Source organism: Colletotrichum gloeosporioides (assembly GCF_011800055.1).
Source record: "Colletotrichum gloeosporioides strain Lc1 chromosome Unknown consensus_24, whole genome shotgun sequence".
Classification (NCBI taxonomy): Eukaryota; Fungi; Ascomycota; class Sordariomycetes; order Glomerellales; family Glomerellaceae; genus Colletotrichum; species Colletotrichum gloeosporioides.
Window position 1 is genome coordinate 329,794 of NW_025544669.1, and position 16,807 is coordinate 346,600.

Here is a 16,807-nt window from a genome sequence, read left to right on the forward strand (position 1 = left end):
TCGGAGGAAGTGAGACAGGCAGGTCACTTTGCCACTTCATAGCATCTCACGAGCCCGGATGGATACTGACAGACTGCTCCGGATCATAATTCTGATTTCTTCTCTCTGAATTCACTGACTATTCAGAAACCTGCCAGATCTAAGAAACCAGACATCGAGGTTTCAGGAGCACTTTCGATATCTACGAAAAGTCAATGACGTGTGTAATGCTACAACGGATCCCATGAGGTCTATAGAATCATCGAGTCTTACATCAAACAATGCCGGAACCATTCTTTTCAATCAATGGTTCAATGATACGGTCGATTTCGGCTTTGAGCCTCTCACCTGAGCAGGCCTGACTTCTGCAGACGCAATGCATGGTCATGAGGTTCTGCTGATGGCCAAGGCATTTCGGGCACATCCGACGGGCGTTTTCCTCGGTTCCGGTGGTAAGGTAGACTAATCACAGAGCCCCTCACTCCACCCCCGTGGCTGTTTAGAAGAGGTTGCACAACAGAAGATCAGCACACGCCAAGACCCTGGGCTTTCGCGTTAATGCAAGGGGACTGGGCTTTGAGGGGTTTGGTCAGTCGGTGAGCCAACAGCTGCATGCATTAAACTTGATTGGCCCTTGGAAACGGGGTCAACTCCTCGGTGAGCACATATTCAAAGAGCCAACGCCGCTTTGGGCGTTGTTTCCTCCCATTTCTTTTTCAATGATCTTGGTCTTGACTTCGAAGCTTTCAGATCGGTCGAAGAGGCTTTCAATGTTTTGAGCCGGCTGCGACCTCGAATATTCCCAGACATTCACCCGGAGCATATGACCACAAAGAGAACATTTGCCGGAGATATATCATACGATACCACACCAGCGTCCTGAGACTGAGATGCAGCTGCGGCTTCCCGTGGGTTGCACAAAGCTGGCCGAACGGACATTGCGCTGCTTTCAGCTGGGCTTCTAAAATGCGCTGGTTTTGAAATTTCAGCTATTGCCATAAAAGAGATAATATCGAGGGGGCTATGTCCATTGATGGCGTTGGAAGCTGAGCAATAGCTTAAGAATTATTCAGCAATTGAGAGCTTACGGCCGTGTGATCAAAGGCAACTTAATCTTGCATGTCCATCACTTCCGAAGGAGGCTTGTGCCATGCAGATGCTTCGTGTCACGAGGGCGTTTGATGCTGAGTGTGGGTATTTACGAGGGGTTACACCAGGGGCCTGGACCGATTCCTCGGGACAGAGCTCTGTTCAATGCCGAAGACCACCGAAAGGTGAGGCTTTGAAAACGGATAATATTGCAGCAGCCCGCATACCGGGAGACATGAGCCGGTGCCGCTGGTCGTGTCGATTACGGGTACGTCTGACTGACGCACCATTGGATCAGGCCTGAGTGGACGGCGAGGGAAGTCCCGGAGTACGCCTCAAGAGATGAAAATTACATGTCACAATTTATGGAAACCTTTGAAGTGATCTTCGCCTTTCTGGTAAATCTATTGAGAGCTTATTCTCCTGGAAACAAGACGACAAGAAACAGATAATGGGAATAAAAGGGTCGGATCGAACGACTGCAAAACCAAGGACCGGGCTGAGTTGTTGAGTCAAAAGAATCAAACGGAATAACCCGGACCTCAAGCCCGCACAGCTGACAAGCCCAATGAAACATTTGTCGCTGAAAAGCGTCGAATTCCCTCTGAAGAAATTCTGCTAGGACTTCTGAGCTGGGGTTCGATGTTCAGCATAGCTTCAGTTGGCCATACTTCGAACTTCCTAGACTTGTTGGTGAAACATCTGCATTTTCCCGCTTCTTGGCATTCACGATGTCTTGCAAGAGAAGCAGTGATCCTTTGGATTCAAATGAAGGCGCGACTGTCTGCTCTATATACGCAACTAAAATGCGTGTTTCGAACACATCCTGTCACAAAGAACGGAAACAAGCAGGATCAAATGATGATGCCTCTTAGCTCCGCATCATCTTTGCAACGGCCCGTCCCTTGTGCAAGGAAGAAGCAGCAATCCGTCAAAATGCAAGCTTCAATTTTGACCTCGTGATACCGGAACAAGCAGTGTATCATTTCTCAGTGCTTCATCTCGATTCCGCACCAGAAAGTAGTATCGGCTTATTTCACAGACTTCCTGCATTCTTCGGACATTCTTCTGGTTATTTGGGAAGGAGCCACTGCGTGGAAGAATGCTAGCTGGTTCAATGACTTAGATTGCCAAATGTCTCAATTGCTTGGCAGCTAGGAAAACAAAAACACGACACGTTCAGCTCTGAGACTTCCTCCATCGAAAAAATGGAAACTTAGCAGAGACTAGAGCCATATCTTATGGACGGCGCCACTCCGTTCCCAATATAAAACATCACAACTTTGACTTGACATTTCGCAAGCCATATCATTGAAGTAAATTGGACATGGTTCTTGAATCGCCGAGTGGCGCAAGCCTGTGTATTTCTTTACGTTCCCTCCACACGAGGGACCAGCCTTGAAAGTTACCGCGCTCCCGTCATGAGCGAGTCCAAGGGACTGAGAGTTCTGTGAGTGAATTTTGCCAACTCTTGAGCAAGTTCTCTAGATCACCTGCGCGACAGCCAGTCCGCCTCTCAAACGTCGCTATGCTATCACTACGGCAGATCTGGGTCATCGCAACTGATGTTTCCCGCTCACTCTTTGGCGATCCCTTACTAAGAGATGTATCACGAGGTCACACAAAGTTCGACTTGGCCAAAAATGTCACCGCCGCGGATGAATACCCCGGATACCCCGACTTTAGTCCAACCGGCAGTAATATTGATCACTTCAGATGCCAGTATCCCAGTATGGAAGGCTGGCATTATTGCGGTGGGTCAGAAGATCAATCATGCTGGCTTCGGAATCCTGAGACCGGTGAGCAATTCAACATCACCACTGATTACGAAGACAAGATGCCTTATGGCATTGATCGCTACTTTATCCTGGATGTCTCGGATGGTTGGATTAATGTCGATGGTCTGAACTTCACTGAGGCAAAGTTGTTCAACAACACCTTCCCCGGCCCTTTGATAGAGGCCTGCTGGGGTGACCGAGTCCACGTCAACGTCACAAATTCTCTGGGGTTGAATGGAACAAGCATTCACTGGCATGGAATCCGGCAAAAAGACACGATGCACATGGACGGCGTCAACGGCATTACTCAATGTCCTATTGCCCCAGAAGACTATTTCGTGTATGTTTGGAATGCCACACAATACGGGAGCTCTTGGTACCACAGTCACTACAGTGTCCAGTACGCCGATGGACTTCAGGCTCCGATTGTAAGAGGGTGTCACCCGGGAGAAGGATATTTTACTGACTTGATCCAGACGATTCATGGCCCTACAGTAGCTCCGTATGACGAGGCAATCGAGCCACTCATCGTCACTGATTGGTGTGAGTCAAGACGTAGTAGGACTGTCTCCGACTGGTAACGCTGACCCGTATGAACCAGTGCACAACGGTGCCTTCAATGCGCTTTATCAAGACGCCATCTTTCCTGACATTCTGCTTGGAAGCGTCGGGCATACTGTTGGTAACATCACTCGATACAACAGTAGTGTGGAGGCTCTTCTGCCCGTCCCGGCACCTTATGAAATTCACTTTGATGACATGGAGCCTAATCCTCTCACAAGAGCCAAGCGTTACCTCATACGGCTCATCAACACATCCTGGCAAACGACCTTTATCTTCTCTATCGACAACCATCTCTTAACCATCGTCGAAGCTGATTTTGTCCCCGTCAATCCGTTCAATGTATCGTCTCTGCTGGTTTCGATTGGGCAACGTTACAACATCATCGTGGAAGCCAGTCCCCTTGTAAACAGCAGCAACCCAGCGCAAAACCCTCTGCCAGAGGACTGCAACTTCTGGATCCGCACCTGGGTTGCTGGAGACGGCGTGGAATGCGGCAGGATCGGAACTACCGCGGAGTACCCACAAACAGGAATCCTTCGATACAACGCAGAGAGCACGACGAACCCGACGAGTTTGCCTTGGACGTTCAATCAGAATTGTTCCGACACGGAAGCGAACTCCAGGCTGGATCCAGTCGTGCCTTGGACGGTTGGGTTACCGCAAAATAATAAGACTAACGACAACTTTAACGTGTCTCTGCTTCATGGCGAAGGTCCGTATGGAACTTCTTTCATCTCTTTGGACCGCGCGGGCAGCGACCAGCAAAATCCATTCCAGACCGACTATGGTAACCCGACATTTTTAAACCTGGCCAACGTCCGGGAAAAGTGGCCTGTCGGATGGGTCGTGGTTCCTGAGAACTACACTGAGAAAGATTGGGTGAGTCGGTTGGGGAATGGTGTACTTATGTGTCTTTTCTGACCAAGTCGCATAGGTTCACCTGGTAATGTTCGGTGCAAATGATCCGTCACAGGGGACCTTTGGGCCTCATCCAGTCAGTCAAACCTGTGTTCAATAACCTAGTGCCTTGAAGCTGACAGCATCCAGATCCATCTACACGGCCACGACTTTGCCATTCTCCGCGAAGTGGACGACGAGCTCTGGGACCCTGCAACGTACGACCCCACCAAAAATAACCTGAACAACCCTCCCCGCCGCGACGTCGTGCTCCTCCCATCGCAAGGCTACGTCGTCATCGGCTTCAAGACAGACAACCCCGGCGTCTGGCTGATCCACTGCCACATCGCCTTCCACGCCGCGGGCGGGCTTTCGATGCAGATTATGGAAAGGCAGAGCGCAGCTAACGAGTTCTGGCCGCCTGGGAACTCGGCAGATCTGGATGAGGCGTATCGAGTGTGTGAGAACTGGAACAGCTGGGCGTACGATTGCAGAAACCTTTGGCCGGGAGAGGTCGCTAGGAAGGATAAGGATGGAAATCCGACGAACCAGACTCATTGGCCGGCTTGTGAGGATGCGGTTATGCTGCAGAACGATTCCGGTGTGTAAGCACCGATCGACTGGAAACTGAAATAATTACAAGTGCAATAAGACGATGATTTTTGAACACAACACGACACATTTGAAGCTGCACCGCAACGGATGCTGTCCTACGGCGAGCCTCATGTCTGGTCCGGCTTTGCGCCCCACCTCTCTGAGTCCCGCGCCCGCTGCCCCGGTCCGATGGCCGGTGGCCGGTGGGCTGCATACTCAGTTCCCGGGGCTCTATTGAAGGACGCGGGGAACAAAAGGCCAAGCGCCAAGATCGAGAAATTCGCCCTTTGCCTCTCCTATTGCCGGAATTTGGCGGCATTGAAGGATCCGTCCTAACGCTGATGCCTTGCGCCCGTCAGCACTTAAGACCTGCCACCAGCCGAGTATCCTATTCTTTCCACCGGTAAGGCCATCAACTTTCGAGGTAATTGGTCCACCGTCAAGCCTGGATCCAATGCGCAAGATCGAATTCGCTCAGCTCAGCCTCTTTCCAAACAATTCTGACATTGCTGCGCTGGCATCTCTCCACCCCTGTGAGGCCCTTGTCAACGCGACCCAGAGCGGCGGTACGAGCGAAAGGGGCTTATCAACGGCCAATACGGAAATGGCGCCGCACACCCGGTGTAAGCATTGGCGACCAGCCCGTCAGACGCCGGGCGCGTTCGCGTGGCTTCTTGCGCGGAACGTTACAGGGTTCATTGTCTCCGTGACTGGGTCGGGTTATGTTAGTGCTGAGCTGTGCGCAGGACCTCATAAGGAAAGGATGATCTTTTGAGGAGCATCATGTTTACGGTCTGCCCGTTTGAATGACTTAAAATGAAACTTATGCGTGCTTGAGCACCGGAGACAGATGGATAAGTTGTTCGACCTCGCTGCGGAGTATTATGAGTGGCTGCTGGAACAAGTTACGATGCGTCTTCGGAAAGATATAATCGCAACCACTCCGTCCAGATATTTCCATCGCTTTTTGCCTCGGATCAAACCTCAATCGATCAAACCAACTGGCACAATGGCAGCAACCAGACACCTCACAGCGTCATCGAGATCGTTCCACAGATTTGCCGATCTCCCCGCCGAACTCCGTCTCAAAATATGGGAGGACGCATCAACAGGACCCTCAATGCACGTCTTCGACGTCTGCTTCCCATCCTGGCGCGGCGCAGAACGCAGCAAACGCGCCTTCCAAGACGCCGACGGCCACATGTCGGAGGCGAACCAGGCGCGCTGGAGCAAATACAGCCAGTGCGTCTTCCTCGACGCCTTGGAGGCTGGGCCGGAGGAGCTGGCACGTTCCACGCGCGTCGCGAGACATGCGACAGACCCCAGCGTTTATAAGCTACGGCGCGCGCAGCGGTTGACGTCCGCCGAGGCTTCGGGAGCGACGGCGAAGCCGGGGAGGGACGTCAATACAGTGTGTCTGCCTGGGCGGAACGAGAAGATCGTGTACGACAATGAGGAGGACGTGCTTTTCCTGAGGTTCAGAGACGGGGGCGCGGTGACGGAGCTATCGCAGGGAGTGCTGTTTGGGGAGTATGATGCCTCTGGGGCGAACAGTCTGAGTGAAGTGCTTGAGGGGCCGTGGAGCGCGGAGATGGCGGCGACTTTGCACGGTGGGAGAAAGATTGCGCTGGACATTGCAGAGACGTGGACGAATGAGACTGTTGGGGCGGTGTTGTTGGAGGAGGTTGCGTATTTGGGGTGCTGTTTGCAGCAGGGGCTGCGGGTGTTGTACTTGGTTGATCATTGTCCTGGACGGTGTTCACGATGCGGGAGGAAAGAAATGGCCGCGGACAATTTGCAGGAGAGGGGGGAGCTGTACCGGCAGCTGCATTACGACGAGGCCCAACCCCGGGAACCGGATGTGGTAAGGGGGGTTGGCGAGAGGTATCGCGAGGTTTTTGACTTTGAGGGAATGGGGTGGACGGACAAACACCCGAGTTTCGTTTTTGCAAGAGCCATGGACGAGACCATTCGGAGTCAGCAGGCCGATGCGGATGCGAGGAAATTTCAGGGGGTGAGGGTTTTGGTGGTCGAAGACGAAGACGTGGATGGGCTGGATACGACAACGTTGATGGACTGTAATCCGGAGGGCGCTCCGGAAAAGAAGATGGACATGGTTTGGGAGATGAGCCTGCGATGGTCGTGCTGAGATCAACCAGAGTGTATTGGATGCAAACTCGGTCTCTGAGAGGGTGTAAGCTTACCCGAGCCCGGATGTTTGGCGCTGACGTGTGTTGACGAAGCGAGCGATGGTTAAGAGGATGATGATGTGGGGTTGGCTGGAACACCTTGTATTACTATTGCCTCGAATGGAGACGGATAACAACGTGGCCACCGTAAACAACGACGAAACGTGCTGCCCTCCAGCTTTTCGACTGGGAATACCCTTTGACGCCGTACTATGCATATACCACAAGCTGAAACTAAAATAATTACCCCACTAGAATCTGTCGGCGTGTTAGCTCAGCCTGGGCATGGAATGGAGTTGGCTGCAAAGACTTACCGTATCTCATAGGACCCCGCCCTCGTCATGTACCGCACCCACTTGACACTAGAATAGTTGCTCTTCTCAAATACCTTTAGATATCTAACCAGCAGCCCGGAACTTGTAAACATCAACAAGCTAAAATTGAGGCTCAAAGGCGGCCGCGACCAGGCGCGCTGATTCGTCGTGCTCGACAATATGGCCTCGGCGCTCAGCACAAACTCGCTCTGACCGGTGAAACGGCCAATCTTCCATACGATGTTGTTCTCGCTTGGCTCGTACTTGGCCTTGCCCTGGGTGCACCGCTCCGTGATCTTAGCAGTGTTGAGCGGTGTCGGGATGCGGACAACGACGTTGGTGGCGAACAGCTTCGAACCAAAGTTGGCCTTGATGCCGATGCTGTACTCGACCTTGGTGCGCCCGACCTCGTTCACAATGGCGTGGACCTTGAATGGCAGGTTGACGTTCTCGGTGGCACGGTAGCGCATGAGCTCGAACTCGCCGTCGGGGGGCACGAAGGAGATGATGCGGTCGCTGTCGAACTTGCCGAGCTTCACGCACTGGTGGAACTGGCAGTCCTCCAGGGTGACGCTGCCGGCAGCCGCCTTGGTCGCCTTTGTGCCCATTCTGTTTCCGCTCGGTAGACTCAGGAGGCCATCGTTGTCGAGGAGGAGGCGGTCGTTGAGGCCGAACTTGCACTCAGGGGTGCCGGAGAGGTAGGCGCGCATGATGATCTGGCCGGTGACGTCGGCGCGGAGGACGGCGCCGGTGGCGGACATGAGGAGGTTCACGTCTTCAATCACGTCGACGAAGGCCTCGTTCTTCCTGTACTTAACATCGGCCTTGCGCCATGACAGGGCGCCAGTGGCCTGCATCGTAATCTTGGCCGAGTCTTCGGCGGCGCGTTCTGACTTGACACCTTCGGTGGTGATGTACATCTTGAGGGTATCGGTTTCGGTGTTTTGGGGGTAGCCAAAGTCAATAATCTCTGGCGCAGGTCGTTAGAAAGAGAGTTTGTAAGCAGGACATCGGGGGAGCGTGTACCGTCGAGCAGCTCATAGACAAGCACGAAGTTGTTCTTAACAGCCTCCTCATCAAACTTGCCAAAGTAGCCCCTGCCGAGGCCAATCAGGCGGTACAGAAACTCGAAGACGAGAGCAGCATTGGCATTGCTCTTGGTGATGGCGACCAGGTAGATGTTCTCGTGCTTGACATGGCTGAAGGTGGTGCTTCCGAGGGTGAGAATAGGAGACCGGACCTGGGCGTTCGAGATCACTTGAATCCGGAAGACGTCCGCCAGGCGGGGTCTGCAGTCGTTGCGGAAGGCGCGGAAGATGAGATTCTCGCCCTTTTGGTTGAAGATGAGGATGCCGGACAGCATGTTGGGGGGTGTTATCGGCACCCACGGACGGCGGCCAGCGATTCGGGACTCGGTGTCGGTGGGAGGATGGGTCTCGTCGAGCCGGGAGGAAGCTTATCGACGCGTAGAAGAAGCTTCGAGGTGCTTGTCGCGGGCAGACGTCGCAGGGCGCAGGGCGGGGTGGGAATTGGGTCGCGACGGGAACTCGGTCGGCTGTCAGGGGACGAAGACGGGAGCGGGAACGGGGAGCTTCATTTCGAGAGTTTCGGGCTTGGGCGCTGGCTGCGAAATTCTGCCGTCCATTGGAGGGTCCGGGCGGTGAAGCTGGAGTGCCCCGTGCAGGCGGTGGAGCCTGCATTACGTGATCCACCTGCCTAATGAAGAATGGCACGTGCGCGCAACGGTCGGTGGTGGGGCTCTTGCCTTATGTAATCACAGTCTTCAAGACAGTGCGATGACACAATTGGCACTCCTCTTTGCCCTCCTTCCCTTCACCATCCTGTTGTCTGCTCTCCTCGACCACCAACATCGTCGGACGACATAAAAATTCCAATTGCAATCCAATACGACATCATTTCCGTCTAGAGCTACAGTTCAGAATACCAAGCACATTTCGCCTACGTTCAGTCTCCTTGCCTATGAGATAACCAAGACAATCCAGTGTCATCATCGACTGCCGCACCTGGTCAGCACAGCCAAGATGGCCTCGTACGCCGGCTAAAGACCACTCCTGTACTCAGTATCTTGAATTGCTTTCGTCTAGCTACACAGTCTGTCTCGATTCGATATCCAATCTGCACTTGTTCCATCAGACTTTGCGTCGGCATTCCTCGTCAGTCATGATCGTGACACTGTCGAGACGACATGAAGTCATTCAACCAAGAGATTGGTCGCAACATCAATATCCATCGTTTCCACAAACCTGGGAGTGCAAGATGCTGATCAAAGCTTGTCAGGCCAAAGCAATCACTATTGATTGCATTCCCTAATGATTTCATCAACTCAAGACAGAGCCGAGTACTACTGCACCACACACAGCCGCTTCCCGACCACCAGAACCCCAATTTCCCCAACTCGCTTGCCATCCCCTGCCGTCCCTTGCGTGCGGCTCGGTTCCAGCAAGCATGAGGACAAGAGACACATATCGTCGCTGATGGTACCTGGAGCCAAGCCTCTTTCGCTACGCCTTCCGATCACCCAGCTCAGTTGTTGCCACTGCTGCAGCTACGCCCGGCCGCCATCTCTTCCGATGATGGACTCGCGACGCCTCATCACGCAAGCTTCCGGTAATTGATTAATCGCGCCCGGCAAGCTTCTCCAACCAGCTCATCTCGGATGGCTCAGCCGGTATTCCAGCTCAAGAATCAGTCGAAATCCCACCCGGTCGGAAACATTTGAAGCCTTTCCGACCCCTCATGGCACCCTCCTCGGCCGTCTCCACATCCGCCGCGCCCCCATGACCAGAACGCTCTTCCGTACACGGCTATCATGGAGCGTCGCCTCCGAAATAACTTAGACTGCGTTACATCCAACCCGAAGCCTGGCCACGCCTTGGTTGGCGGACTTTCCCCCAAAACGCCATTCAATATCACCATCAGCCATGTCAAGATGCGCCTTCGACGAACTTTACCTCAATGCCCAGCTTTCGCCCCCGGTCTTGACGTGCCATCGTCCTGGTTCAATCCATGGAACCGATTCCAGCTCCGGATGTCTCTTCCACAACCCCATGGGCACGATAGCACGATGGTTCCTTCGGCTTCGCCCGTGCCCTCAGCGCTTGTCTGAAAGGGGCAAACTGGACTCAAAATGCCGAGACCTCCCTCCGAGATCGTGGGGCAAAGGGCCTCCCTACCTCGCGGGCCCAGACTTCACTTATCCCGTCGATCCGAAAGCCTAAGTAGTGAGCCCATCAGGAGCTGGCAGACTGCCATGGCTCAATACATGATAAAAGGGCAGTCGCCCGGTTTCCTTCAAGATTTTCATCTATCAGCCACGGACAGCATCATCAGATCAGCCAACAACATCTTCTTGAACTTCATCACCAATGGCTGCTCGATCGCTCCTTGCCGCTGCCCTTTTGGGCAGCGTTGCCTTCGCCGTTCCCATCGAGGAGAGACAATCTTGCGGAGCCGCCTGGTAAGGCTGCCTGAAAGACTACCATGTACTCAGACTAACATCCTGTAGGACTCAGTGCGGTGGCAACGGTTGGACGGGCGCGACGTGCTGTGCTTCTGGCAGCAGCTGTGTCGTCACCAACGAGTGGTACAGCCAGTGCATTCCTGGTGCTGCCGCTCCGTCTGCCACTTCGACTACCCGCGCAAGCTCCACCACTGTCGCGAGCACATCTCGAGCCTCATCAACCACCGCCGGCGCGACGACCACCCGCGTTACTAGCTCTGGCACCACTCCCGTCCCTACCGGCGGCGCCACTTACACCGGTAACCCTTTCGCCGGCGTCGACCTCTATGCCAACTCGTACTACGCCTCCGAGATCTCGACCTTGGCTATCCCGTCTCTTACCCCGGCCCAGGCTACCGCGGCCGCAAAGGTTGCCAAGGTCCCTACCTTCATGTGGATGGACACTCGCGCCAAGGTTCCCTTGGTTGATTCCACTCTCGCCGACATCCGCAAGGCCAACCAGGCCGGCGCCAACTATGCGGGCCAGTTCGTCGTTTACGATCTCCCAGACCGTGACTGTGCTGCCGCCGCCTCCAACGGCGAGTACTCGATTGCCAACGGCGGCGTTGCCAAGTACAAGGAGTACATTGATGCCATTCGCACCATGATTCTCAAGTACTCCGACATTCGCATTCTTTTGGTCATTGGTTCGTCATTATATTATCTTGCTGCTGTGTCGTGCTGTGTCTGACATATAATCTAGAGCCCGACTCCCTGGCCAACCTTGTCACCAACTTGAATGTTGCCAAGTGCTCTGGTGCCCAGGCTGCGTACCTTGAGTGCACCAACTACGCCGTTACCCAGCTTAACCTTCCAAACGTAGCCATGTATCTCGACGGTGGGCATGCCGGCTGGCTTGGCTGGCAAGCCAACCTTGGCCCTGCCGCCAACATGTACGCAAAGGTTTACAAGGATGCCGGGTCCCCCAAGGCTCTCCGTGGCATCGTTACCAATGTCGCCAACTGTCCGTATCTGCCTGTCATCTGATTTGAACTCTTTCTGACACGTTTCGCAGACAATGCCTGGAGTCTCAGCTCTCCTCCCTCTTACACTCAAGGTAGGCGTCACGCCCTAACTCAACGTCGTCAGATCTAACTTTGCTAGGCAACTCCAACTACGACGAGAAGCATTACGTTGAGGCACTTGCTCCTCTTCTTAGCGCCCAAGGGTGGAACGCCCAGTTCATTGTTGATCAAGGCCGCTCTGGCAAGCAACCCACTGGCCAAGAGGCGTGGGGTGATTGGTGCAATGCTGTCGGCACCGGCTTCGGGCTGCGCCCATCGACCAACACGGGCTCTTCGCTTGTTGACGCCTTCGTCTGGGTGAAGCCCGGTGGCGAGAGTGACGGTACCTCTGACACCAGTGCGGCTCGCTATGACTTCAACTGTGGAAAGAATGATGCCCTCAAGCCCGCTCCTGAGGCCGGCACGTGGTTCCAGGCCTACTTCGTGCAGCTTCTTACCAACGCCAACCCTGCCTTTTAAGAGGCTTGGTCTGGTTCCGATGCACCCTGTCATCTTTCAAAGCGGACCTTATTTGCCACTTCTTGTACATACTTAACACCATTTTGGCGAAGGATTGTATATACAGCACAGAAAATATTGCTTGATTCTCATTGAAGCCCGACCCTGCTAACGTTTCCTGCCTGTGGCATACTTTGAGGCAGTACCTTTCTGTCAGCCAACCAAGTCTCTGTACTCTCCTATTGGCCAATATCAACGACGGCGGCTGGCGTTAACACATGAGTTGAATACAAACCTGTTTGACTAACCTTGCTACCTTTTCAACCATTCAATGGCAACTCTGTCTAATGGTCGTTCTTCAACTCCGAACGACAACCCGACTGCCTCATCAACACCGGATCCGGCATCTTGAGATAACGTTTCGCAACCACAATCGACGAATTCTAACTCTCATTATTACCCTAGGGACGTTGCTGGACGAAGAACTGGCCGAAGTGCTCTTACTCTGTTTACCTACCGTGTAATCTCTTACAGATTGGGCTATGAAACTTCCTCAACGTTATTCCTTTGAGGGTTCCGACATGCGGTGGACCGATACCAAGGCCCCGTGGTCTGATTTTGACCCGCCTTCCATCTTGGACCCATTTCCTTTCGAGTTGAGCTGCGAGCAGGCTAATGTATCGTACGTACACAGCTAATCCCGCGATGCAACTTTCAAACGACCGACCACATGCTGACACTGAGAGTAGAGACCTCGACATGCCTTCGATACCCTCTTGCGACCCCGTCCTTGACACCTTCGGTTCTCCGTCATCAGATCCGACCAAGGAAGAGCAAGCGATAAGATACTTTGTACACCGTATTATCCAACACAGATGTCCCACCTGCCGACGGGAAACTATGACGGATGACAGCAGAGTCCTCTTCGCCTACACCCAACGTATGATGCACCAAACCGTCATGGCTGCCGCGTCTCAAGGTGACTGATCCTTCTTAGCGCACTTGAGTCACATCTGGTGCTTATTTATTGTCAGTTTTCTAACGGTTGTCAAGATCCTGCGGTATCCAGTCTTCCAATCGTTGTCAATCCTCGTTGGAGTCCCAAAATCGCCTGTCCCTACCCTGACTGTAAAACCGAATCGTGTCCTTGCTGCGCTACCCAATCTTCCGCTTCGATATGCATTGCACCTGGGTCAGAAACCCACGTATGGTGCTGCAACGGAGGCCGTCTTTTCTTTATCTTCGCACTGCTCTGCGGTCCGTATCCGCATCCTGGAGACAAATCCGCGTCCGTCTACCAAGATACCCAGGTGAAGACAAGGTCATCTCACGCTGGCCCGAAGACGAGAGTCAGCACCACACCCGGTGCTGGAACAGGCTATGGTGGCTCTGATAGTGATGCTTCATTCAAGAGATCCAATCAGAACTCGCTCAAGGACATTTCTCGAAGCCTTGATGTACTCCCTGAGGTGCTCAACGCGCTAGCAAAGGCGTGGCCATCGACGTCTATAAATAACAGCGCCTTTGACAAGAAACCTCCGCGTCTTCTCGCCGCCATGACGCGACGAAGCCCTCTTATTATCAAAATTGCCGAGCTCATGCAAGACGACTGCATCGAAGAGATTATGCGTCGACCCAAGCTGTACAATTCATTGTTCAACTTGCTTCTAGTCTGGAATCAACACCACGTCTCACGCGCGCTTGTCACTAGGCCCCGGCCAGAACACCCTTTGCAACAGACGCTTCTGCGCATTGTATCCAGAAACAATGATTACTCGCTGCATTCCTGTCCAAGGATTCTCAACGCAAAGTACGAGGAAAAGCACAACGGGTCGCAGAAACTCAACATGCTGCCACCACTCGTTAGCCTGTTCCCTGGCCTAGCCGTCCCGGTTCGCTTTGCCTTAAAGCACCACGAGGATAGCGATGAGCACGCTAAGCAGGTACGCGGTGTGTATGATCGCATCTGCAAATTCGCCGCACAGTGTGAAGCTCACCAGAAGGCCCATCTCTCCGTTGACGGTGCCACCGCCGCAGGAAGAGAAGATACGCCCATCGCCGGAACTCACAGTGCTGGACAGCAACGTGTAGACGAGCTCAGACAAAGGCTTTCTGAGATCAATGTTGTTGAGATTGACGAAAAGGCGTGGCACCGAGAATACCACTTTGCCAATGACCTGAGGAGGACCGAGAAGCACACCTCTCCGCCAGGTCGCATGAAGCGCCTCGTGTGGGAACTCTCGATCCTCCGAACGTCAATCCCCGACGGCATCTTTGTCCGGCACCATAGCGACCGGCTCGATGCCATGACTTTCTTGATTGTCGGACCTGCCGGGACACCGTATGAGAATGGACTCTTCGAGTTCGATCTCTTTTGCCCCATGAACTACCCCCAGAGCCCGCCCCAAGTGTCCTTCAGGACTTCTCCGCCCGACCGAAAATTCAACCCTAACCTTTACACTAACGGTTTCGGTGAGCTTTTCCTCCATCTGTATCTACTTAAGAAGGTCTCTGCTGACCCCTTTGACGCAGTCTGCTTATCCCTTCTCGGCACTTGGGAAGGGCCCGGCTGGGACCCCGAGAACTCAACCCTCCTACAACTCCTCGTCTCCCTGCAGGCGATGGTCTTCACCGAGTCGCCGCTGTGGAACGAGCCAGACATCGAAAACGACCTGGAGCCGCTGCACTCGTGGGTATACAACGTCGAAGTCCGCGCCGACACGACGCGATACGCGCTGGCCGAGTGGCTGAGGAAGCTCAACGGCGGCGAGCTTGAGTCCAGCCCGTGGCGCGAGGTCGTCGCGGCGCACTTTGAGCTGCGGTGGGAGGAGATTCTGGAGGTTGTGGAGCGTTGGGAGGCGGACCAACCTGGGGACGAGGTTCGTCTTCCGAATCAGCGGGAGAAAGGCCAGGAAGGCCTGAAGATGGCTGCGGACACGACTCACTGTGCTCCCGCGCGGTTCAAGGAGGGCATTCGGATGTTGGAGGAGGGGTGTAGACGCTGGAGTGAACGGCCACGGGTTCGTCTGCCGGTCGTTGCTCCGGATCAGCATCGGAGCACATGAAGGTGGGCTACATTGCACCGTCAAGGTTGCGCGAGGCTGTGAAGTCACTGCTATTGTATCTAGTGTAGGTCACAGACTTGAAAGATCTTGTGTAACGTATTGCCGGCTTCCGCAAGATGAAGGGCTGGCTGGTTGTAGTACAACGACACTTTCTCCACATAGAATGATAACAACATGATTGACACTTGGCTTCCAGATGGCTTGCTTCATGCAGGTGACCTTCAGGCCCTGCGGATGACCGGCTTTACGACGTGCCGGCGCTTTTGGCTTAAGGACGTAGCCGAGATGAGGTAGATGGAAACTCGGTGATAAAAGGCGGGTATTTCAAGGCACATTTTGTTGCATCTAATACGTCCCGAGCCTACCTCTAGCACAGCAATTAAGAATGCTCCTCGCCGGCTTGTTTATGTCACTCAGCTGGTTAGGAAGGACCATCCACAATGACTGGCCCGGGAAGCCAGTATCGACGCCTACAGAAAGCGCCTCCGCTGGGAAGGACAACGGAAGACGAGACGCTTTGGATACGTGGATGATGGGCGCCGCGGAAAGCTGAGCCGTTTGCCTTCCCGCGGCGCCCATCGTCCCGGCATCCAAAGCGTCGAGCTCCCTCCTTACAATAGCACCCGATGAGTCATGGGCCACTTCATCAGACCGTTCCAAAAACCTGCGAAGTAGTTGGTGGATCGGCCTGGTAGCGAATTATCAACATGAGTCTCGCAGTGGCTCTTCTAGAAGATGATGGTATCGCTGGCGAGCGGCTCCAGTGCACCCCTTTCCAGGCCAGGTGGCCAGGTTGAATTTGGACAAGTTGATGATGTCAACCCTCGTCCCGTTCCTTCGCCAGGCGGCGATCATCAATGCAGCCGCCCGTGAACAATGCGTTTTATGAGACGACGACAAAGCCCGGGACTTTGACCGTTCGTTTGCCTTCCCACGGGCAACGCACCCCAGAGGAGACGACAAACTTATTTGAGGCATTGGCCTGTCTTTTGCAGTGGTCCTACCGCCCCCTCCACGGAAAAGAAGAAATCTTGGCTACACTGCAGTTGGAGCTGGCTCCGTTGAGGGTTCGTCAGTCTCCGCCGCCCCGGCGCTGCAGGGTGGCCAGTGCATCCGTTGACAACCTGCAGCACGCAGACGGCAGTCGGCAGACGCTTGTCAGGGCTGCCGGCGGCCCAAGCGGAACTGACGGCGAGCTAAGAAGAAATTGTGCCCTGAGACAGGCCGGTTGAGTCGGGCTCGTTGCGGGCATGGTTGCTGAATCAGTCTTGCAGCCCAGCAGTCGACGCCTTTCTGACTTTGGCCGGAGTTCAGTTTTAGGCCTGACGTGCGCAAATTGTCTCGTTGACATCGTG

The 16,807-nt window shown here is 54.0% G+C and overlaps 5 protein-coding genes across 5 annotated transcripts; 4 read left to right on the forward strand and 1 right to left on the reverse strand.

Annotated features, from left to right (window-relative positions):
* Window positions 1-2,596: 2,596 nt before the first annotated feature.
* Window positions 2,597-4,916, forward strand: GCG54_00012672 (Laccase; the record flags this gene model as incomplete). Its single annotated transcript, XM_045412546.1, has 5 exons — window positions 2,597-3,274; window positions 3,323-3,389; window positions 3,448-4,289; window positions 4,345-4,404; window positions 4,458-4,916. 5 exons carry the CDS (start codon window positions 2,597-2,599, stop codon window positions 4,914-4,916), a joined length of 2,106 nt encoding a protein of 701 aa, XP_045267251.1.
* A 994-nt stretch (window positions 4,917-5,910) lies between these two features.
* On the forward strand, window positions 5,911-7,050 carry GCG54_00012673 (uncharacterized protein; the record flags this gene model as incomplete). Its single annotated transcript, XM_045412547.1, has 1 exon — window positions 5,911-7,050. One exon carries the CDS (start codon window positions 5,911-5,913, stop codon window positions 7,048-7,050), a length of 1,140 nt encoding a protein of 379 aa, XP_045267252.1.
* A 350-nt stretch (window positions 7,051-7,400) lies between these two features.
* GCG54_00012674 (AP-2 complex subunit mu) lies at window positions 7,401-8,767 on the reverse strand (the record flags this gene model as incomplete). The annotated part of the gene is made up of 2 exons (XM_045412548.1): window positions 7,401-8,374; window positions 8,431-8,767. The coding sequence occupies 2 exons, from the start codon at window positions 8,765-8,767 to the stop codon at window positions 7,401-7,403; spliced, it is 1,311 nt and encodes a 436-aa protein (XP_045267253.1).
* Window positions 8,768-10,790: 2,023 nt separating this feature from the next.
* Window positions 10,791-12,408, forward strand: GCG54_00012675 (Exoglucanase 2; the record flags this gene model as incomplete). Its single annotated transcript, XM_045412549.1, has 5 exons — window positions 10,791-10,882; window positions 10,931-11,571; window positions 11,628-11,888; window positions 11,940-11,981; window positions 12,029-12,408. 5 exons carry the CDS (start codon window positions 10,791-10,793, stop codon window positions 12,406-12,408), a joined length of 1,416 nt encoding a protein of 471 aa, XP_045267254.1.
* Window positions 12,409-12,968: 560 nt separating this feature from the next.
* GCG54_00012676 (putative ubiquitin-conjugating enzyme E2 38) lies at window positions 12,969-15,452 on the forward strand (the record flags this gene model as incomplete). Its single annotated transcript, XM_045412550.1, has 3 exons — window positions 12,969-13,069; window positions 13,137-13,366; window positions 13,585-15,452. 3 exons carry the CDS (start codon window positions 12,969-12,971, stop codon window positions 15,450-15,452), a joined length of 2,199 nt encoding a protein of 732 aa, XP_045267255.1.
* Window positions 15,453-16,807: the final 1,355 nt, after the last annotated feature.